Consider the following 21,332-nt stretch of genomic DNA (forward strand, 5'->3'; position numbering starts at 1 on the left):
TCATCTTCGCTGTATTTTCCCGAGTAATTAACATCATATGGCATTTTATGGTCCATTAAACAATGTTTTGTGGGTGATGATGAGTATGTAAATCCGAGTGCAGAAAGTGCATGACGGATGAGAAGAATAAATTCTCGATATGGCAGATGAGTGTAAAGGCTGAAAATAGAGCAAATGCGAGGAGAGAGAGAGAGTGCACTTGTTTTTTTTCCTCCTCCGAGGGTGGGTGATGTGGGGACAGAGATTTATTGCACACTCGAGGTACAACAGGAGAATGATTTCTCAGGATGATGAGTGACAGTTAATCTCCATCGCGCGGATACATTGAATCACTCTCAATCATTCATTCACACTTTCATCCGCCCTCACGCCAGTGAGTGCTCTCTCGTGCGTGCCCTGGCGACTGTGTAAATAAACACGATTATGTGTGTGGCTCTTAATTCCTCTCGGTGGTGAGAGAGTGCCAAGTCCTCGGATCTCGAGCGGAGTGTCTGCTTGATTCCCTCCCGAAGTGGAGACGTGAGACAGCCAGTCGAGAGGCGCGTATCAGTTCGACACTCAGTCTCACTTGAGTCGTCACTGACTGAGGAAGTTGCTCCGTGTGAATCTCCCGATTCTCAGCATTTGGACTTGCATCCAAAAAATCCCACTTTTTCCACAAAAATTCCCCAGTGTCTGTGCGTGGTGTTTGTGTATGTGGAATTTGGCGGTGAAAAACTGATATTGAGTGAGGTCAATTTGGGAAAAAAGCGTGCTGGCAAGAGTGCTGGAGAGATGAGTGAGTATAAAATAGTGCGTCCTTCAAATGTGTAAAGTAATTTGAATTTTACTCCAATTACGGTTTATCGTGAAATTTTCAGATAATCCCGCATGATTGTGAAGGATTTCTATTGTGTAGCCGATGCGATTGTGTAGATCTCGCTCCAAAGTGTGGCCTTTGCAACTCTGAACTGGTGCTCTCTTGCTCCGCCGCAACTCCGGAGGATCGCGCGCCGTGGTGGTTGGATTTTCTGGATTGAGCCAAAGTCAACGAGATAGATTGGTGAGTAATCTCCTGAAGACAGTTCATCATCTTCTTGTCGGCGACGGTGGTGTGGGAAAGTGTGGTGATCAGAAAACTGGGGCGGGATTAATTGAATCAGGCTCATGTGCTCTCCGTCCGTTCGCATTCGCCAAGGCGAGGGTGGGAAAGACGTGAAGCATACGGTGTGTGTGTTGAGAACAAAGTGTTAATCAATGGTGAGTGATTGGGTCAATATTGCTGCGCTGCCATGGATTTTTCCACCCACTCTTGAAGGCAATCTCCTGCTGGCGAGCTGGCTGAGCGATAGCGAAAGGATATATTGCAATGGGGGACAATTCATTAGGCAGGATCTCAAGCTGTTCAGGGTCAAATTACTCTCAATCTACATTGGTGAATTTGCGTAATCAATAGCCACCCATATGATATGTCGCACTCATGTGATATTCGATGACATCCGCCGCCTCGGTGCATCCACAGTGCGTGCAATAAAAATCTCATTTCATTAATGCCATATTGTAATAGCACAGATGAGGTAAAAATAGTCACGCAAGACAATTCTGGCCAAAACTGCGACTTGTATTCTAAAAAAAAAAAAACTAGACACACGAGATTCCGTCGCGACATCGTGCGTGATTTATGTCACACACCAGATAATTTTCATGATCGCGTGGTGCTGATGAAGCATTTACGAGGGTGAAGACTTTTAGAATCTAATGAGTCCCGGTCTGTGATGTTCAAAGGGATTTTTGTCGCTAGGGTCATTATTTCTTGTATCCCAAAATACGCGGGATTCTCACCTTGAAAAAAGCAATCCGCTTTCACTGAACTCCGTCTCGGCAGGCACGAAAGACAATATTTACTCAAGCTTTAAGGCTCAGTCGCAGTGGCGCGACGCGAGGGTATTTGTAGTGGCAATTGCAAACAATGCTATAATTGCTTTAACACTATTTTTGGGCAATTTAATGCAAGATTGAGTACTGTACAGTGGTGCGCAGGCAATTGAGCGCTTCACGTGTATATTAGACAATTAACTAGCTATGCAATTGCAATTTTTGGTGACAAATATTCTTGCACAATAGAGGAATTAATATTACACACCGGCGAGATTTTTATAACTTGTATAAAATAAACAAATTTCGAAGGTTAAATTTACATAAAAATCACCTTGAGTTACTGCTTCAGGAAGCATAAATTTATCATCAAATTGTGTTTTTAGTATTTTTCACATAAAATAACAAATGAATATGAGATTAAATAAAGTAGTAAAGAAAGTAATTGTAGTGTGCTGAAATGCATTTGCGCCACTGTAAGTTAAAAGCCATAAAAATGTACAGCTGAAAGAATTAAAAGAGGCGTGCTTTGCAAAAATTTGGCTGTCTCTTATCTCGTTCGAGAAGGCTTAACAGCTGGTGACGCATTTGTTTCGTCTGGTCAGTTGGAAAAAATGCCTAAAACACTTTCATTTTTATTGATATTCTCTCTTCACGGCTGTGTGGATCAAGAGACCGCGCGCCGGGGCATTAGTGCGAAAAAAAGGAGGAAAAACAAATAAAAATTATATGTTCATGTTAGCATAAACACATCCGATTAATCTCTCATCTTTGCCTTTCTTCTCAAAATTGATTATCATGCCGCGAAGAGACGAGCAAGAGGCAAAATTGAAATTGAGTTTCTCGCCCTCTCTCTCGTCTCCCAAATCCAGTTGTCGTAATGAAATTTGTTGGAAAATTGGGGTGATGGTTTGGCACACGCTGCTTGCGGCCCGCATAGGAATTACCATAGCGAGAAATGATGGGATTTCATTTGCTTGAAGGATTATCGATGAGTGTGTAAACAATTTGGCGTGCCGAGGAATGATTTAGTTAATTGATGAGCGAGTGTCTATTGATAGAAAATAAGCAGGGGTAAGAAGTCGATTGACATACAATTATGAGGGCAATTCGTTGTGTCGAATTGGAAATGAGGCAACCATCTGCCTCAATAATTCTCCATTCTACGGGCCATTGGAGGAAAAATCGACATAAGGTGAAGAAACATGCCTCACTTGAGTACACACGCACATTAGCATGAGGTTCCTCGGGAATGCAACTGCGGAGAGATGCGATAAAAGAGCCACTATTGAAATTGACTCCGTTAGCGTTGTTTGTTTGAAAAAATACTCATGGAATTGGTCACTTTGCAGGAGCTGATCGCCAGAGAGAGGGATTTCTGAGGATCAGTGACAATGGGTATCATTCTATACATTTTTTCTGCACGCTTAAACATTTGCACAGACAAGTAGAATTGTTTCACTCTATTTTGCACTCATGCTCTTTGTAGGGATGCAAGTCAGGGAGACACTGGCCATTGATCATGCGCCCACCTTCACAAACCGGAGTGGCATTCACATTTCGAAGATCACTCTCGGGTTCATCGTGGGAATCTTTGTGTGTGGCATTGTTGGATCTGGATTCTTGGTGTATCACTTCATCTCCTGCCCGAAAGAGCCAAAGTGCAGTGTTGGGGATATCAGTACCACGACATCGGGTCCAAGTGTGGGAATTCCTGTGCCCAAACTGACAGCAGCTGACTTTCTACTACCCACGGCTCTGAAACCACACCACTATGAGCTCAAGATACAGCCCTTCTTTGCGGAGAAGGATTTCATGTTCGATGGCGAGGTTGTAGTGACGTTGGAAGCTCTCGAGGATTGCAAAAATATCACACTACACTCATTGGCACTGAAAGTGCCGGAAAAGGAGATTCGGATTGTTGAGAACGGCACAGAGAGGGAGATTGGCGTGTCGGGAACGTCTATGGTGGAGACTCAGCAATTCTTCGTGGTGAAGAGTAATGAGGTGCTGAAGAAGGGCCAATTCTACCGTGTACTGCTCAAGTTTCACGGCATCCTCAATGAATACATGCAGGGCTTCTATAGGAGCTCTTATCGAGTGGGAAATGACACTCGATGGCTGGCCGCCACGCAATTCCAGCCAACTGATGCTCGCAGAACCTTTCCCTGCATGGTGAATGATGCACAACCATCAACAGATGAGGGTTGAATGAGGGTATTTAATAAATGATTGCTTTTCTTTTTAGGATCAACCGGACTTAAAGGCGCGCTTCACCATATCCATCGCTAGACCGAAGAGCATGATTTCACTGTCGAACATGAAGAGAGTGCGAGAAGCAAGTGTGTAAGTGTTGCAGAACATTAGTATCAATTATCATCAATTTGTGTCACACTAATCAAATGCCATGGGGAAGCTAGATATAGCGAGAGAGTGAGAGAGAGTGATTTGCCAGGCATTCTCACTCCAGGCCACACTCCTCAGATATGGTTGGCAATTTTCTAATTCAATTGACACAGTAAATGTACATTAAGTGGTGTTGTGCAATGCTGGGAGTAAAAAACTGTGTGCCTTATCGGTTGTCCTCTCCCGCAGAGACAACAATCCGGACTACCTGTGGGATGTTTATGAGGAATCTGTGCCAATGTCAACGTACCTTGTGGCATTTGTCGTGTGCGATTTCGCCAAGCAGACAGACGAAACAGGCATGGTGAGCGTATGGGCGAGACAGGATGCCATCAAGTCCACGGATTACGCTCTCAACGTTGGGCCCAGGCTACTCAAGTATCTCGAGCGGTTCTTCAATCTGTCCTATCCACTGGAGAAGATGGACATGATTGCACTGCCCGATTTCAGTGCAGGTGAGATTAGCATGTCTCCGAAAGTGTGAATGAGATGGATAATTATGCGCGGCGTCTGGCAATCTGTGATATTTAGCACTCACATTGTGTATGTGCAATTCATTTGGCGGTCGCTTAATTCAATTTGGGCAATGCCCTCTAGCAAAGTTATATTTCTCTATCTTATGGGTGAAATTAATTATTATTCGGTATTTAAATTTTGCTTATACTTGCCCTCACATATTATGTGAGACGAATGCATTATGATTCAGCATTACTGGTTTTTATACAGAACAACAATAATAATAATTGTTGATTGTGACGCTCTGTTTGCAGGTGCCATGGAAAATTTCGGCCTTATCACCTACAGAGAGACTTCAATGCTGTACGAAGAGGGAATATCGGCGATCAACAACAAACACCGCGTGGCCACGGTGATTTCGCACGAATTGGTCCATCAGTGGTTCGGAAATCTGGTCACGTTAAAGTGGTGGAACGATTTGTGGCTGAATGAGGGATTTGCTAGCTACATGGAGTACCTGGGCGTGGACGCCGTGGAGCCCTCATGGATGTCAATGGATCTGTTTGTGGTGCTGGAGCTGCAAAATGTTTTCGCTCTGGACGCACTGTCGTCATCCCATCCCATATCAGTTGATGTGGCTAATCCGGATGAGATAAATGACATCTTCGATCGCATTTCGTACAGTAAAGGTGCGACAATAATTCGCATGATGGACAACTTTCTCACTTCCGAGCTGTTCCGCCGTGGCCTAAACACATATCTGAAGACATTGATGTTTGACTCCGCCACTCAGGATGACCTGTGGGGATTTCTCACGGATGCCGCACGCAATGGGGGTGTGTTCGACAATGACACCAGTGTAAAGGTGATTATGGACACGTGGACTCTCCAAACGGGCTTTCCACTGGTAACAGTGACGCGAAATTACGATGATGGCACTGTGGAGTTGCAGCAGCAGCGCTTCTTCCTCATCAATCAGACATCAGAGGAGAAAGAAGATCCTCTATGGTGGATCCCTGTCACCTACACCACAAGCAAAGAGCTCAATTTCAGCAACACATCCCCATCGCACTGGATGAGGGGTGAGCGAAGTGTTCAGCTGCACGATGTGGTGATTGACAAGAGTGACTGGTTGATTGTGAATCTCCAGCAGAGTGGCTACTATAGAGTAAATTATGACGATGAGAATTGGCGGGCAATAGTGAGTGATTTAAATGATCCGGTGAAATTCCGCAAGATTGCACCGGCAAATCGCGCGCAACTAATCGACGATGCGCTGAATTTGGCGCGCGGTGGGTATCTCAGCTACGTGACTGCCCTCGAGGTGACTCGCTACCTCCAGCAAGAGACTGACTATGTGCCATGGAAGACGGCGATAAATGGTCTCAACTTCCTCGATTCGATGCTGCAGAAGACGGGGCAGTTTGACCTCTTCCGTCGCTACTGTCTCTCGCTGCTCGAGAAGGTGTACCATCAGGTGGGCTTCGTGGATGCCGGCAACAGTTCAATGCTGACGGTGTACAAGCGCGTGGAAATTCTCACGCTCGCTTGCCAACTTGGCTACAGTGATTGCGTGGACAGGAGTGTTGAGCAGTTCAACATGTGGATTCATCAGCCGAATCCAGATCTGCACAACACAATATCACCCAATCTCAAGAGTCTCATCTACTGCACGGCCATCAAGTACGGAGAGCAGCGCATGTGGGACTTTGCGTGGGAGCGCTTCATGAATACCCAAGTGGCCAGTGAGAAGGAGATCCTCTTGTCGGCGCTCGGATGCAGCCGGGAACCGTGGATTCTCATACGCTACCTCGATCGCTCGCTCACTGACGCCTACGGGATTCGGAAGCAGGATGTGTTTAGGGTGTTCGGGGCGGTGGCGTCCAATGGCATTGGGCACACAATCGTCTTCAACTACTTGCGCAGCAACTGGGATCAAATTCGAGTGTAGTAAGTTCCAATCAGACTATTTTCCACACAATCACGTAACCATTTGATTTCTCTCCCTTTCAGCTTGGGCTCCTTGACAAACTTGAATATGATTATTAAGTATTCCATAAGACGCCTCAATACACCTTTCGAACTCGAGGAATTGAAGCGATTCGCTGACGTACACCTTAAAGATTCTGGTCGAACGGTAAAGCAGAGTATTGAGAAGGCGGAAGCTAATATTTCCTGGATGAAGAGGAACTACAAGGTCATCACAACGTGGTTGGAAAAAGTGACAAAAGTGGTTTAGCCAGTGTGCTACGGAATTGAAGCGCCTCCAAAGACTGTGCCCTCATGTCTCGTACTTAAGAATGTATTTCTCGTGCCACGAGTGAACAATTCAGTGTATAAATTTTGTTGTCTTGAGAAGATTCAATAAATATTTCACATGATGGAATGAATTATGTTGACGTAAGTGAGCATCAATAATAATTTTGATGCTGTGAAAATATTGCCACTTGCTAACATCTCTATTTGCAGAATAACTTCATCGAGGTTGCGATCATTCCATTGCAATGATCTTTTTACTATCTCGGCAGCTTTTTCGAGATCGTCTTTGTATGTTTTCAGTTTTACGCCCGTGTTCTCTATGAATTCTTCGAGTTCTGACAATTGCTGTGAATTCTTCATGAATTTCGCAACAGTTGCAATATATTGAATTACATCAATATATCCATGAATGAGACTGAAATGGGAAAAATATATATAAATTATATAATTTCTCTCAATTGCACTTACTTTCTACTCATTTTTTCGTGATTTTCAATAATGTAAGACCAAATTCGATGGACATTCTCCTGATTTCTCGACACCGCATTGAGAAAAGTGTCTTTTTTCAGGCCATCGTCAATTTCTGGGGAGAAAATCTTGGACATGAGCAATTCGACGGACTTGTCAGTGTTTGTGCATCCCAAACTATTGAGAATCCTTATTTGCTCCGTTTCCAGAATTTCAGACTTGAAGCGCTTCCACAAGAAATTGAATTCCTTCACGCCGCCGTCGCGAAGGAAAGTGCAGAACACGGTTTCTCTGATGTCCACTGGAATCTCGTGGCTTCCGCTAGTCTTCATATATCTGTACTGTTGTCTTGCATAGTACAAACAATCACTGTGGCCGTAAGTGCAGGCCCACTCAGCGATGTCGATGCGAAGATACCTGGTCAAGTACGAGTCCGAAGGAATGGGAAAGAAGCCCACTTGGTTGTAGACATTCTCTATGGTCTTTAGAATGAATCTGCCAAAAACATCCCTATCTTGGTCCCTCAAGCGATAGCTGAGGAACTTGAAGGAGTTCAGCGCTGCCTTCCAGGGAACGTAATGCGTTTCCTTCTGCAAATACTCCAGCGCGCTGAAAACGACGCTGTAAGCAAGCAAATCCAATTTGGCCATATGCATCATATCATCGATGATTTGCGCACGGTTGATCTCATGAATTCCATCAAAGTTTGGCGAATTGAGGCCTTTGAGGATTAGCCGCCAAGATCTCAAGTCGTACTTTACGCGATAATAGCCCACTTGCTGCACATTGAAGATGACCCAACTATTTGGCACTGCATCGAGTTTCAATTCCAGCTGATCTATTAAAACAGCTTTAGTGGCAGTGTCGCTGAAGTTGTACTGTCTTTTGCTGACAAATGTTATGGGAATGGCCCATAAATCATTTTCTTCACTACGACACTCTGAGCAATAATTTGATTGAGTTAGATTCGCGGAGTTTCGGACTTTGTTAATGTTCACCTCGATAATTGGATAGTTCGGCAATCTCGTATATGTCTGAAAAATCGCTTTTGTATGGTTCTGCTCGTCCTGCTTCACACTCTCCATTATTTTGAGGAGGACCGAAGGTTCAGTTGTTTTTAATTTTTTCTCCTTCAAGTACTGCACCATAACTTTTCCAAAGAGATCTGGCCCTAAATGATGTTGCCACATTCGTATCACTGAGGCAGCTTTATTGTACGAGATTGTATCGTACTTTTGCACAATATCTTCGTATGATTCGAAATTGTCAATCCCCATAGCATGAGTAACATTGCTTGAATCGAAGTCCAGGGCTTCGTGCATCACATGCACAGTGAAAAGCGTCGGAAAGTCTTCGGAGATCTTCAGGCAGGGAATGGAGAAGCTTTCAAAGAACTTGGCAAAGCCCACATTTAGCCACAGATCTTTCCATTTTGAAATGGTGACTAGATTGCCGAACCACGTGTGCGCAAGCTTGTGCATGAGCAACTCCATGATGAATCGCTGCTGCGTCGCCGAGGTCTTTTCGGGTGAATACAAAAGTGCAGATTCACGTAGAGTGATTAAACCTGGATTCTCCGTGGGCAAATCAGTGAAATTCGGCACTGCCACAATATCTATCTTTGGCATAAATTCCTTATACGGCAGATCGAATATAAAATCAAAGTATTCTAGAATCTTTGGAGCAATGGACGCTGCATATTCACGATGTTGCTGCATTTCTGTGCGGGAGATTATGTTAATAGTTGAGTTTACCTCATATGCGGGGAAATTCTGAGATTCTGCCATGAACAGAGCCAACATGTATGTGGAGATTGGTGGAGTTGTCTTAAAGGTATCATTGGTGAAGTCTACGAAATCATCATTAACAGAATTTAGAAGAGGCATATTTGATAAGACTGACATTGAAAATGCCCGCCGAACTTTCAGCTTAAATTGCGCCTTCATCCGAGGCTCATCGAAACATGGCATAAAAGTGCGAGCAAAATGAGGCTCTAAGACAGTCATAATAATTTGCCTCTTTTCAGTTTCCGAATCATAGATGGTCTTGAACATTCCTTGTTTGTCATTAGAGATCTCACCGCGATATTTCATGCTTAGTATGATTTCGCTACTCTTGTTAAGCGATTCTTTGAGATCAAAAGTCACTTGCTGTTTGTCTGGATTGTACGTTGGTTTTCCAACAAGAAGATTGTCCGTATTACAACACTTCAGCTTGAGATGCTGTTCGAAGATATTGAGCTTGAAGGAATTGAGTGTTATTGATCTCACATCATCTACGTATATCTGTATTAAGATATTCACAACTCCTTGAAATGTCCACGGTTTCTCCTGATTGATGTCGTATTCTTCGAAATTCACAAAAATGCTGTATTTCATCGGCCTGATTTTGAAGTTCAGTCGCGATACATCAGCCTCACTGAAGTTCGTGAGAACAAAAGTCACGAGCAGTATTAGCGGGACTCTTGTCATCCTTCCAATTTTCTGTAATGTCTGGAGAGAGTAATAAAAAGGAAAGAACAAATATTTCATGTAATCTATTGTTTGCAAGTCATGTGTTACCTCTGATAAAGCCGGATATGATTTCACTCAATTTTACAGAGCTACAAAAAATCCTCAACTATTCGGTGTTCTTTCCAGTTTAGAGTTTTATTTTACAAATGTGTCATCTATGTGCGTCAATTGCTACGATTTCAAGTTGAATCATTTATCAATAAATAGACTTTCTCTGTCATAGTCTAAATTTAGATTAACCTTCTAAATTATCCTCTTTGAAGACGGTTCGGCGGCTTATCAGAAGGAAATTCCCCGTTGTCTTTTATCTCCCTAGTGAGGAATAATCTGCAGATCTGCCAACGAGATATTCTTGTCTGGTGAATCCCGTGAAGTTGAGGAATTTATGATAAGATAGATATATTTAAATAAAATTTTAACTTTCTACTCTGACTAATTTATGATTTATTAATGGATTTATGTTATTAATCTACAAAATACTGTTGTATTCAGCGCAAAAGGGAGCTGAAGAAGACGGTGAAGAGAACGAGGAGAGCACTAATAGTTCTAATGCCCGCTCCTCCGATTCCCGTCACCACGTGATCCATGTACTTGGAGTCCCAGTAGTATTCATACTCCAAGTTGGACAAGGCATTCTCAAGGGTGCTTCTGGAGCTGCCGAAATTGCTGCCGTGAGTGTTGATGAAGGTCTTGAGCAGCTCCATCTCCTCAGGGGTGCGGAAACGACCCACAACTCCGGAAATATATGATGCTACGCTGCCATATCCGCCGAGACTGGGAAGGAGACACGCAGTGTTAGTCAAGAATTTATGGTTTGCTCAAGAAATACTCACGCTTGGTTCATTTTGGCGTGGTTGGTAGTGACATAGGTCCACACACGGGCGATGTTCTCTTCATTGTGGGCGTAGACGTTGCCGAAGGCGCTGGATTTGTCCTGATCCCGCACAGCACTGGACAGAATGTTGTCAATGAGGGCGTTCACTGTGGCGTCCGTGTTGGTGCATCCCAGGGAATTGAGGATGGTCACTTGCTCAGTGGCCACTTGTTCGTTGAGGTAGCGATCCCAGAGGAAGTCAAAAGCCTGCTGGCCACCTTCCCGCAGTCCCACGCAGTACACAGTGGGGCGGATGTCCACGGGAATGATGTAGTTGGTGGAGTCGTTGCGGAGGCGAGCGAACTGATCTCTGGCATTGGTGAGACAGTCTTCGTGGCCGTATTTGCAGGCCCAGGAGATCACATTGGCGCGGTTGTAGATGTCGATCCAGCTGTCGGATGTCTTCGGATTGAATGTCAGGTGGCCGTATATGCCGTCCATGAGTTCATTCATGTACTTGCCGAAGAGCTCCTTGTTCTCATCGCGTAGGCGTCGTCGGAAGTGCGTGAGCCCATTGAAGGCAGACAACCATGGGATGTAGTTGCGCTCATTCTTGAGGTATTCAAGCATTTGGAAGGTGGTGCCATAGGGAACGTAGCCAGCCTTGGCCAGATTGAAGAGATCATCGACAATTTGGGCGCGGTTGAGAACATGAATTCCATCGTGGGCTTCATCCTTGAGAGCGGTAATAATAATGTTCCAGGAATTGGAGTCATAGTTCACGCGATAGTAGCCGACTTGCTGCACATTGAAGATCACCCACTCATTGGGTGAAGCAGTGATGGTGATTTGGGCTTCTCGGCCGGACATGATGCTCCTCGTGGTGGTATCAGTGAGACTGTGCTGGCGCTTGCTGGCGAAAGTAATGGGAATGGCCCAGAGACTGCCATCGGGAGTGTCGGCGGAATAGCTGAGGAATCTCTTCTGTCGGAGACTGGCTTGATTGCGCGCCTCATTGATCTCCACATTGACAACTGGGTAGCCCTCTTGGGTGGTCCAGGTGTTGAAAACAGAGTCAATTTGGTGTGTAGTCTGAGCCTGAGCCTGGAGTTGTACCAGCAGGTCATTGGGCACGGCTGTACCGAAGGCATTCACACGCAGATATTCTCGCAGAGCGTTTCTCAGTCTATCTCCACCGAGATGATAATTTATCATCCGAATGAACGTGGCTCCCTTGTTGTATGAGATGTTGTCAAAGATGCCAGAGACTTGAGAGGGTGTGTAAATCTCAGGATTAGTCATGGGGTGGGTGTTGTTGGAGGAATCCATCTGGAATACGCCTTGCAATTGCTCAACGACAAATTGGTGCTCCAGCGCCCAATTGGTCTCAACAAAGGCGGTTCCGTGATATTGATAGTACCGCGCGAATCCCTCATTGAGCCATGTGTAGCTCCACCAGTCGCAAGTGACCAAATCACCGAACCACATGTGAGCCTGCTCGTGGGCGATCACAGCGGCGATTCTCTGCTTGGTCATTGAGAGACTTTTCGTGGTACTGTATAGAAGATTTGCCTCACGATAGGTCAGAAGACCGATGTTTTCCATAGCTCCGGCTGAGAAGTCAGGAATGGCGGCCTGATCCATCTTGGGCATAAAGTCATAGTAGGAGTAGTCCAGGTGCTCTCCAAGTTTCGCAAGAATGTTTATGCCTACTTCCTGGGCGTACTCAGACAGGGGATACATCTCAGGTCGAGCAATCACGCCATGGTGATTAGGCTGAGAAGTTGGGGTGGATCGACTGGTGAATTCCGACACAACCAGGGCTATGATGTATGTGGAGATTTTGGGGGTGGGATTGAAAGTGTCCAGTGTTCGTGTGCCTTGAGTTGAGCTGCCCAGAATGTCCATGTTTGACCAGGCTCGCATGTTGCTGGGTCGGAACACCTTCAATGAGATGACTGCCTTAAACTTAGGCTCGTCGAAGCACGGCATAAAGCGACGCGCGAATGTTGTTTGGAACTGGGTCGAGGCCAGTCTCTTCTCCGTCTGACCCTCACGGTACGTGCTCCTGTACAGTCCTCTCATGTCGTTGTGAATCAGACCCGTGTAGGTGATAGACAGCGTGTAGATGACGTCCCGCGTGAGGGTTGTGGTGAGGCTGTAAGTCAACTTGGCCGTGGCAGTGTCATACGTGGGATTGCCGCTGATTAAATTCCCCGGAACCGCACCTTGTCTCAGCGAAGTTTGTGTGTGATCAATCTCCAGGTCAACAGCATGGAGGACAATTGTGTTCACTCCATCGACATTCGCACGCAAATTTATGGACACTTCACCGTCGAACGTCCATTCCGCCTTCTGGCCCTCGGCGAAGAGGTACGGCGTGATGGTGAGATCGTAGGACTCGGGAACAACATTGGTGGGCAGGCGGTATTCTGCGCCGCCCTGCTGCTTCGGGGAGAACACATCCTCGAAGGGAGGATCGCGATCGCCGTGCGGCACTGTTGCTGTGGCGAGCGCGACCAGGGCGAAAACGAGAGTCACTCTTGGTGACATGGTACAAGTTGTCCTGCCAATTAAAGTGCGATAATTTACAATCCATCTCAGCGATATTGATTGATGAAATGGGGACTGACGTACAGTTATCACTTGAGTGGCCGGATTATTTTATGTCGCGCGATAGCAAATTATTTTATGATCTATCATGAATCTGGGGAAATGTAATGTAGGGCAAATCCTCTCTCTTAAACCTATTATCTTGTATTGAATTAGATGATGTGAGGAATGCACTCAATTACTTTATTGTCTCTATACACCTTTCAAGGAGAATTACAGAGTCTCAAAGCTCCTAATTCTTCTCGATTTATGACATATGTGACTAAATCGACTGAGCATGAAAAAATATGGTAGATTTCACTCGTGAACACACGAACCCAAAATTGAAGTGATTATTGGTTGGGAATAACTCATTCAGTGAAATATATGAAATTATATGTTTTAATTTCTTTCTTAGAAAGGTTGCCTTAGCTACTAACTTATTGTTCTCTTTCTTTAAGAAATTGTCACTCTTTTTTAGCCCAATATATCCACTTCACTTGATTTCGTCCAATTATTGCACAATTTTTTATAGATTTCTCTGCACTTATGGGAAATACTTACAGAGTGTGCGAATTTCCTGAAGTGGGTATTCTCCACTTGTTTCTGACCAGAAGATCGCTGGTCTACTGCCCGGCGGTGGATTGCTGGAGTGGTATTTAAAGATACCGACACCGCACTTTTCAATTAGCTAATCTCCTATAACACTGGATATTTCGACAATTGTTTCTTATCAGTGGTTCTTGTCTCACTCTTATTATCGGATATTTGCTCACGTACTTTACTAAGCCTCACAGCAATAAAACAACCAATGACTTGGCGAGGGAGAGATATTTGGCAGAGGGAGTTCTGGGAATAAAAAAAAAAAAACACTATAGATGATCCAAAAGAATTTCTCAATCTATGGGATTGGCGTCAATGAAAAGGGAAGGTGATGGTCGTTGTATCTTAAACCGTAAAATTTAATAGCCATCGATGAAGGTAGAAGAGAGTCACAACAGTGCTTGTGATCAGCGCGATCCTTTCCCAATGAGACCAAATTTGAAAGTGTGTGGCTCATTTTTTTTTATGTGGAAGACGCAAAAATTAGGCCTGTTATCGTGACAGATTGGTCATAAGTTTGGGTATTATGAATTTCCAAATATTGCGATTGTTATCATTTGTTTTATCTACAGTGAATGAGAGAGTTTTTCAGTTACTAATTGTGACAATCAAAGGAAATATTTCTGCCCTTCGTATTTCGTGGGACTTTTTTCCCGTCTGTAATACGCCAAAAAATAACTGACTCACAGTGTGTAAATCGCAATTAATCAATCAATTTGTCACCCACGATGGTTTATCAGTGGCTCTTCGTGATATGCCTGATAGTGATTGTGGTGAATATCTTGACGGTTGAACATGAACTTATTTTCGGAGGAAAGCTTCACAAGCTTTCTCGTAATCAAGCCATCGTGACTTTATCTTGGACAGTGAATGAGCCACTTTAGCGATATCAATGGTCTTTAAAGGCTCTGTTGTGTCATAATGAGAGCTTCAGTTGATTGTTAGTGAAGCGACCGCCATGATCTGGAGATTTTTAGTCTCTTGTCTCATCTTTACGGTGATTTTCGCGAAACCTGGAGTGGATTTAGCGAAGAGAGTTGATGAACTTGAACTAGAGGAGGCGGAAGAAATATTTGACGAGGCAGATTATCACCTTCCGCTCAATGTGTTGCCACAGAAGTACCAAATCTCCTTGGATATCGACACAAATCTTTGGAATTTTCATGGACATGAGGCTATTGTGTTAATCGTTGTGACTCCAACGCGAGAGATTCGCTTCAATGCGAGAGGACTGGATATTGAGTGGGATAATATTGTGCTCAAACATCTGAATGACAACGAATCGGCAGATCTAGTTCCGTCCCAGCACACATACAGTGATGAGACAGAAGTTGCAATACTCACCTTTGATCAGGAGCTCTCTCCGGAATCCTACGAGCTCCACATTGACTTCGTTGGAATCATTCGAAGTGATGTTTTTGGACTGTATCGCAGCGAATACACCATCGACAATCAGCAGAAGTGGGTTTTTATGGTGCTCCAAAAGTGCTGTTTTTCTTATCAGATTGATTGCTGATTTCCTTCTCTTAAAGGTACATGGTTGTAACGCAATTCCAAGCGACCTATGCTCGGGCTGTGTTCCCGTGTTGGGACAACACAAACTTTCGATCTGTGTTTGAGATTCAGCTAAATCATCCTGATCGATATGAGGCGTACTCCAATATGAAAGTGGACAGCAGAATATCGTGAGTTTCTTGCATTTTAATATGAGAGGGAAATCAATCTCAGAATCTTGATATTGTGATGAATTTTTCAGCGTTGAGAATAATCGTGTGTTGACCACATTCGATCCCAGTCCATCAATGCCCACGTATCTTGTGGCATTTGCTCTGGCCGAGTACCAAACCTTCCGATCGTTTGACTCTGTCATCGGCGTTCATGTTCCCAGCAACGTGAACGAGTCCTCAGCACAGTACTTCATAACCAGCGTTCGCAGTGCTTTGGACATCTTCGAGGACTACCTCAATCATCCGTATCAACTGCCAAAGTTGGACTTCATCTCCGTGCCGAGGATGTTCTTTGGCGGAATGGAGCATTGGGGACTGATCACAGCTGTTGACAGATACTTTCTAAACGATCCCAATACTGTCCTGGCCAGTCCTCATCAGAGCATGACGACAATCATCACTCATGAATTGGCGCATATGTGGTTTGGCAATGAAGTGACGCCAGAATCGTGGAATTATTTGTGGCTCAGTGAAGGAATGGCATCGTATTTTGAGCTCTTCATCGCCGACAGAATGCATTCCAACTGGCGAATGATGGATCAGTATCTCCTGATTCACGTGCACAATGCGATGAGGCAGGATGACAAGTTGAATGTGCGCCCCATGACGGGGAGTTTCTACAGAGCGCAGGATTTCAATGGGCAATTCGATTATGTTCCATATGCTAAATCCGGCTCTGTGATGCGCATGATCCAGCACATAATTGGTGCGCCGATGTGGCGGGAATTCCTGTTTAACTACATTAGCGGCCGAAGTTTCGGTATCAGCAATCCTGACTACTTCCACGAGAGAATACAGGAAGTCGTGGACAAGGCTTCTGATATTCCTCTGCCCCCAGACACGTCCATGGCGCGAATCATCAGGAGTTGGACAGACAACCCAGGATATCCGGTGGTGCTTGTGACGCGCACAACGAATGGCATTTCTCTCACCCAGAAGAGATTCCTCGTGGACTGGGAACACACGACAGTGGTTCCGTCGGAATTTTACATTCCCATCAACACAAAGACAACGTCCAATCATCACGTTGTGGGAACACAGCCCATGAGCTGGATGCTTCCAGGATATGAATTGCAGATTGATAACATTCCACTCACAGATTATGTGATTGTTAATCGCCAGCAAACTGGATACTATCGCGTCAATTACGGTGATTACGACTGGAAATTCATCTCAGATGTCCTACAGAACGCGCAGAATCTCGAGGATATTCACATCCTCAATAGAGCTCAATTGATCGATGACTCCGCCAACTTGGCTAAAGCTGGCCAGACGAGATACGATGCCTTTTTCGGAATTATTTCGTATCTGAAAGATGAAGTGGACTACATTCCTTGGTCGGCGGCTACAGCGAACATTTTGAATTTGGAAATGATGATTCGTGGCATTGAAGAGTATCCTCGATTTGAATACTTCATCAAGACTCTCACGGAGAAGGTTTATCCCACAATTAGACTTACTAATTACACAAATACTGATCACATTAGCACTCTCCATACGCAAGTCACCGCAAATTTGGTGTGTTTCTATGGCAATGAGGACTGCATTCAGGACGCCAGTGATTTAGTGACGAGAATGTTGGATGATAGTCACTTGTTAGGGATTCCAGAACAAATCCAACCGATAGTTTTATGCTCTGCCGTCAAACATCTCTCAGATACAGAAATTATTACCAGATTAATCACGAGAATCAATCAAATTCTGCTCCTCGACAGGGATAATCACGAGGCGATTCTCATGAGAATTATCGATGGGGTCGGATGTTCAAGAAACGAGACAATTATTAACAGGTAATTCAGATTTTATGCACTTCTCCTAATGAATAACTGCATATCTCAATGTTTATCTCTTACAGCTTCCTCGAATTTTCAATTATGCACATCCCAGTTGAGGGTAGCATTTTCCGTGGCAGTGATCGCAACAGGATCTTCCGCTCAGTGGCAACTGGAAGCTATAATGGCACCAAGGCGGCACTGGAATTAATTCTCAATAATTTCTTGGAAGTAGATAATCGCTTTGAATCAATAACCGGAGCTATTCGAGGACTCTCCATGTATGTCGTCACTGACGAATTATTGGATCTCCTCGAGCAGATTGTGCAAGTTCACTCAGGCCGGATGACACCGTCCCTTCTCGCTGCATTCCAGACTGAGATTACTGCTGCAAAGAGGAACGTGGCGTGGGTGAATCACTTCCAGGGTCGCATCAACGCGTGGTTGTTGGCAAATGTGAAATTGCCATCGGGAGGCACAGGCAGTCAATTGACAGCAATCAGCGCCATATCACTACTCCTTATCACTTTCCTACTGAATCGTGTTCATTAATTCCATGCGTTGGGCTTTTAATTGAGAGACATGGACAGATAAGGCGGTGATACGGGCCAAAAATGTCTGTTCAACTTAGAGAGTATTGGCAATAAACTATGAGGTGCTGTTCTTGTATATTTCTTGCAATACATGGATTATACACACTTTATTGAAGCATATAATTGGATTGATAAGTTGTATGGCATACATATGTATTTTATATGAAAATATTACTGTACGTTGCGAGGAAAATGATTCCCAAACTGAGGAATTTTCCTGCAGCTGAATTCATCGAGCCTGGCTCAAAATAGTTCTGTATCCATCTCTCGATGTCCTCCTTGTTGTCCTCTACCCACTCGAAATTGTGCTCCATCTCATCGAGGATTCTTCTCTTTTCCAGATCAGAAATATGCTTAGCCATCTCCAGGGTTTCTAGCATGTCGACGAAGGCTGCAATATCATCCTTCAAGTGCAGATATGCGGTCATGCTGCGCAGCAACCCTTCCATGGTGATTGAGAATCCATATGCCACCGCAATCTCCTGATGATGCTCCTGGAAGAAGTCTATGGCTGGCCTCACGTGGCCATTCCGGACAGCAGATCCGAGGAGAGCCTGTCGCTCCAGACCGGAGTACATAAACTCAGGACTATCTTGAGCGATCGTCGAGAGCAGGACATCCATCACCACCTCCTTATCGTGGTAGCACGTAAGTGAATGCGATAAGTGCGAGCGCTCCTGCTCATGGTAGAGATTGTGGAGTTTCTCCCGGAAGTACTGAAAAGTTTCGTAATTAGCATTCTTGAGGCCGTGACAGTAGTAAACAGAGCTCTGTTCACGTGGCACTAGACGATGCCCAGTCATGGATTCTGCCATCACCAGGACTCTCGTGGCAGTGAGACATTTGCCAGATCCTGCGCGGCAGGCTAAATCAACAATAATGGGGCGCAGGGATATGGAAGAGATGCTTTCATTGGGATGAATGTTCTCAAAGACGTCCAGCTTATCGAGGTGTTCTTCAGTTAAATGCTGCAGAAAGCGGCCGAAGTACTTCTCATAAGATGGTCCGTCCAGGCGACGATCGAGACTCATTAGATGATTGTTGGCCGCTTGCCAAATAGTGTACTGATCCTCATTTATCACATATTTAATGATATCCAGTGCCAAAGGGAAATCAATGATATCTGAATAGGCCAGATTGAAGGAATCATCAATTAATTGAGCTCGATTCAAAGGAGGTATTCTGAAGGGATAACCCTGATGCAGCTCTTTAGCTAGCAATCTCCAATTCTGCGTATCATAATTTATCCTGAAGTATCCAGTTTGTTGTATATTGAACAATATCCAATCATCCTCTCCCCAGGAATGTTCCGACTCGGGCTTGAGTACGAGTTTATTCACGTCAGGTCTTAACCACTTCCAAGGTCTCGTGTTCTCCATTGTAGGATCTCTCGAGGTGGAAATTGACAGTGGAATATACCAGGAGTAATTGGTGTGATCACTCTCATTGCGAGCGGAGAGGAAGCGCTGTTGCTTTATGATAACTTCATTAGTTTCATAGTCTCTCTGCACGATTAGCAATGGATAGCCTGGCTGCTCGAACCAGGATCTGAGAACGTCACTCATCTTCACAGTCCTCATATCCAGTTCTTCTTCCAGGGCCTTTTCGTAAGTTAAGTACAGATCCTCCGGAGTGGCTGTATCGAAGGCGTATGTTCGGATGAAGCTTTGTATAAAATTCTGAAATACTTCCTCTCCGAAAGCATACATAAACATCCTCATGATGAGGCCGGCTAAGAGGGTAATTTTAAAGATAAAATTAGGAGAAATTGTTGGGAATATATTATTACTTGCCTTTGCTGAGATATCCTTCGAGATATCTTCGCACGTCGCGCGGCTGTTCTATGTAAGAAGCAACTGGACGGACTCCAATGAATGCATGTTCGTCCAGACTTCGATGCAGGACTTCAGTGACATAGATCTCCTTGTAATTGTACTCTGGCATGAAGACATCTGTGAAGTAGAATTCTCCCAAATTTGCAAAAGCCTCCATCATCCAAAGATCTGACCACCATTTTACACCCACAAGACTTCCGAAGAAGTTATGCAGCAGTTCATGCGTTATAACTCGTGCCATTCTCATCCTTTGATTTTCCGTCGTTGTAGATTCCTTAAACAGCATGTATTGTGAACTGAAAATGCCGATAGTGATTAATGAAATCTTTACTATTCGATGGATTTACTCACTCAAATAAAAATGTTCCCCAATTCTCCATAGCAAGATGAATAAAATCCAGTACACTGATGTAATCCAGCTTCGGAAGATTGTATTCGTAGCCTAAATAAGCTTCGATTCTAGACAGAACTGGTATTGAATATTCCAGAGCGAAGTCAACTTCGTGAATAAAGTTTTTCGGTGCGTAGATTGTCAAGGAAATATCTCTGGGACCCATAAGAGTTCTCGAAGCATAATCCGTGACTGTGAAGATGATCAAATTGATGGTTGTTGGCGGTGTTTCTTGGAATGTAGTCATCACATAGCCATTAGTGCTGCAATGGATAATAATTCACATCAATGAATGTAAGAAGTATCGAAAGGGTGACTCACCTATTCTCTACGGATTCAATAGGCATATTGGAGATTGCTTGCAAGGAGGAATTGTGGGTGATGTGAATGATGAAAGGAGTCCTGTAGCGAGGCTCATCATAACAGGGAAGGGCAAATCTCGCATTTCCAGAATGGAGGTAAGTTGAGGCTAGATATGAGACTTGCTTATCCTCTTCGATGTATCTTCTCACGAAGAATCCCCGTGATTGATCATTTATCTTCTCAGTGAACTCAATATCGAGGGTGTAATTTGAACCGGGATGTATTTCTTCACTTAGCAGGAATGTGATAATTTCAGTGTCATTATTGAAATCAAATGTACTGTGTATTTGCCGATTTTGATCATTCACTAGGCTGTAGTGCAGAATTCTAACAAGGGAGTGAATGGTGATAAACTTTGTGGGTTCCAGAACAGCTAATGTGATTCGAACTCTTCCTGTGTAGTCGAGGATTTCCTTCTCAATTTCGGTTTTAATCCACAATTCGTAAAAGAGCGGTTCGGTGAAGTTATTTAATCGATAGGACAATTGTTCAGTGCGAAGTCCATTCCGAGGACGTTCATCATGCCATTCAGCGTGAATTGTGGCCACAATGATGACAGAAAAGAAGAGGAAAATGACACAGAGGGGAAGTTTCACTAACATTTCACCAACTCCAGAGAAACTGGATTACTGATGATCTTTAGGCTCTTGCCTTCTCTTTATATTGAGTCTCTTATCTGGACTGAC

General features: G+C 44.3%; 5 protein-coding genes across 7 annotated transcripts; 2 read left to right on the forward strand and 3 right to left on the reverse strand.

Moving 5' to 3' along the window:
- The first annotated feature begins 502 nt into the window (after nucleotides 1–502).
- LOC132257985 (aminopeptidase Ey) lies at nucleotides 503–7,106 on the forward strand. 3 transcript variants are annotated; one of them, XM_059755070.1, is made up of 8 exons: nucleotides 503–792; nucleotides 861–1,042; nucleotides 3,207–3,252; nucleotides 3,344–4,029; nucleotides 4,103–4,200; nucleotides 4,450–4,715; nucleotides 5,031–6,666; nucleotides 6,730–7,106. In XM_059755070.1, exons 3-8 carry the CDS (start codon nucleotides 3,249–3,251, stop codon nucleotides 6,953–6,955), a joined length of 2,916 nt encoding a protein of 971 aa, XP_059611053.1. In that variant the 5' UTR covers nucleotides 503–792; nucleotides 861–1,042; nucleotides 3,207–3,248; the 3' UTR covers nucleotides 6,956–7,106. The 3 variants fall into 3 exon arrangements, with proteins under 3 accessions (XP_059611053.1, XP_059611052.1, XP_059611054.1); XM_059755069.1 differs by having other exon boundaries at nucleotides 503–778; XM_059755071.1 differs by lacking the exon at nucleotides 3,207–3,252 and having other exon boundaries at nucleotides 503–778.
- LOC132258458 (membrane alanyl aminopeptidase-like) lies at nucleotides 7,090–9,914 on the reverse strand. The gene is made up of 2 exons (XM_059755786.1): nucleotides 7,444–9,914; nucleotides 7,090–7,390 (listed from the first exon to the last, which is right to left on the reverse strand). Exons 1-2 carry the CDS (start codon nucleotides 9,912–9,914, stop codon nucleotides 7,090–7,092), a joined length of 2,772 nt encoding a protein of 923 aa, XP_059611769.1.
- A 473-nt stretch (nucleotides 9,915–10,387) lies between these two features.
- Nucleotides 10,388–13,997, reverse strand: LOC132257377 (membrane alanyl aminopeptidase-like). Its single transcript, XM_059754244.1, has 3 exons — nucleotides 13,927–13,997; nucleotides 10,790–13,336; nucleotides 10,388–10,730 (listed from the first exon to the last, which is right to left on the reverse strand). The coding sequence occupies exons 2-3, from the start codon at nucleotides 13,321–13,323 to the stop codon at nucleotides 10,445–10,447; spliced, it is 2,820 nt and encodes a 939-aa protein (XP_059610227.1). The 5' UTR covers nucleotides 13,324–13,336; nucleotides 13,927–13,997; the 3' UTR covers nucleotides 10,388–10,444.
- A 926-nt stretch (nucleotides 13,998–14,923) lies between these two features.
- LOC132258459 (aminopeptidase N-like) lies at nucleotides 14,924–18,183 on the forward strand. Its single transcript, XM_059755787.1, has 4 exons — nucleotides 14,924–15,426; nucleotides 15,498–15,650; nucleotides 15,722–17,482; nucleotides 17,548–18,183. The coding sequence occupies exons 1-4, from the start codon at nucleotides 14,924–14,926 to the stop codon at nucleotides 18,014–18,016; spliced, it is 2,886 nt and encodes a 961-aa protein (XP_059611770.1). The 3' UTR covers nucleotides 18,017–18,183.
- Nucleotides 18,184–18,215: 32 nt separating this feature from the next.
- LOC132258460 (aminopeptidase N-like) lies at nucleotides 18,216–21,248 on the reverse strand. The gene is made up of 4 exons (XM_059755788.1): nucleotides 20,605–21,248; nucleotides 20,244–20,546; nucleotides 19,851–20,188; nucleotides 18,216–19,789 (listed from the first exon to the last, which is right to left on the reverse strand). The coding sequence occupies exons 1-4, from the start codon at nucleotides 21,246–21,248 to the stop codon at nucleotides 18,216–18,218; spliced, it is 2,859 nt and encodes a 952-aa protein (XP_059611771.1).
- Nucleotides 21,249–21,332: the final 84 nt, after the last annotated feature.

This window comes from Phlebotomus argentipes, unplaced genomic scaffold, assembly GCF_947086385.1.
Source record: "Phlebotomus argentipes unplaced genomic scaffold, Phlebotomus argentipes genome assembly scaffold_4, whole genome shotgun sequence".
NCBI classification, from domain to species: domain Eukaryota; kingdom Metazoa; phylum Arthropoda; class Insecta; order Diptera; family Psychodidae; genus Phlebotomus; species Phlebotomus argentipes.

What these genes read in the sequence shown, in the direction of transcription:
- LOC132257985 (XM_059755070.1), top strand. An exon ending in AGAGTGCGAGAAGCAAGTGT is followed by an intron (nt 4,201 to 4,449) that starts GTAAGTGTTGCA and finishes CCTCTCCCGCAG; the next exon opens with AGACAACAATCCGGACTACC. An exon ending in ACTGCCCGATTTCAGTGCAG is followed by an intron (nt 4,716 to 5,030) that starts GTGAGATTAGCA and finishes CTCTGTTTGCAG; the next exon opens with GTGCCATGGAAAATTTCGGC.
- LOC132258458 (XM_059755786.1), bottom strand. Translation starts at nt 9,914, where the DNA reads ATGACAAGAGTCCCGCTAATACTGCTCGTGACTTTTGTTCTCACGAAC. An exon ending in CACGAAAAAATGAGTAGAAA is followed by an intron (nt 7,391 to 7,443) that starts GTAAGTGCAATT and finishes TTCCCATTTCAG; the next exon opens with TCTCATTCATGGATATATTG.
- LOC132257377 (XM_059754244.1), bottom strand. Translation starts at nt 13,323, where the DNA reads ATGTCACCAAGAGTGACTCTCGTTTTCGCCCTGGTCGCGCTCGCCACA. An exon ending in CACGCCAAAATGAACCAAGC is followed by an intron (nt 10,731 to 10,789) that starts GTGAGTATTTCT and finishes TCTCCTTCCCAG; the next exon opens with TCTCGGCGGATATGGCAGCG.
- LOC132258459 (XM_059755787.1), top strand. Translation starts at nt 14,924, where the DNA reads ATGATCTGGAGATTTTTAGTCTCTTGTCTCATCTTTACGGTGATTTTC. An exon ending in ACCATCGACAATCAGCAGAA is followed by an intron (nt 15,427 to 15,497) that starts GTGGGTTTTTAT and finishes CTTCTCTTAAAG; the next exon opens with GTACATGGTTGTAACGCAAT. An exon ending in AACGAGACAATTATTAACAG is followed by an intron (nt 17,483 to 17,547) that starts GTAATTCAGATT and finishes TATCTCTTACAG; the next exon opens with CTTCCTCGAATTTTCAATTA.
- LOC132258460 (XM_059755788.1), bottom strand. Translation starts at nt 21,248, where the DNA reads ATGTTAGTGAAACTTCCCCTCTGTGTCATTTTCCTCTTCTTTTCTGTC. An exon ending in TGGGGAACATTTTTATTTGA is followed by an intron (nt 20,189 to 20,243) that starts GTGAGTAAATCC and finishes CGGCATTTTCAG; the next exon opens with TTCACAATACATGCTGTTTA. An exon ending in CGAAGGATATCTCAGCAAAG is followed by an intron (nt 19,790 to 19,850) that starts GCAAGTAATAAT and finishes TTACCCTCTTAG; the next exon opens with CCGGCCTCATCATGAGGATG.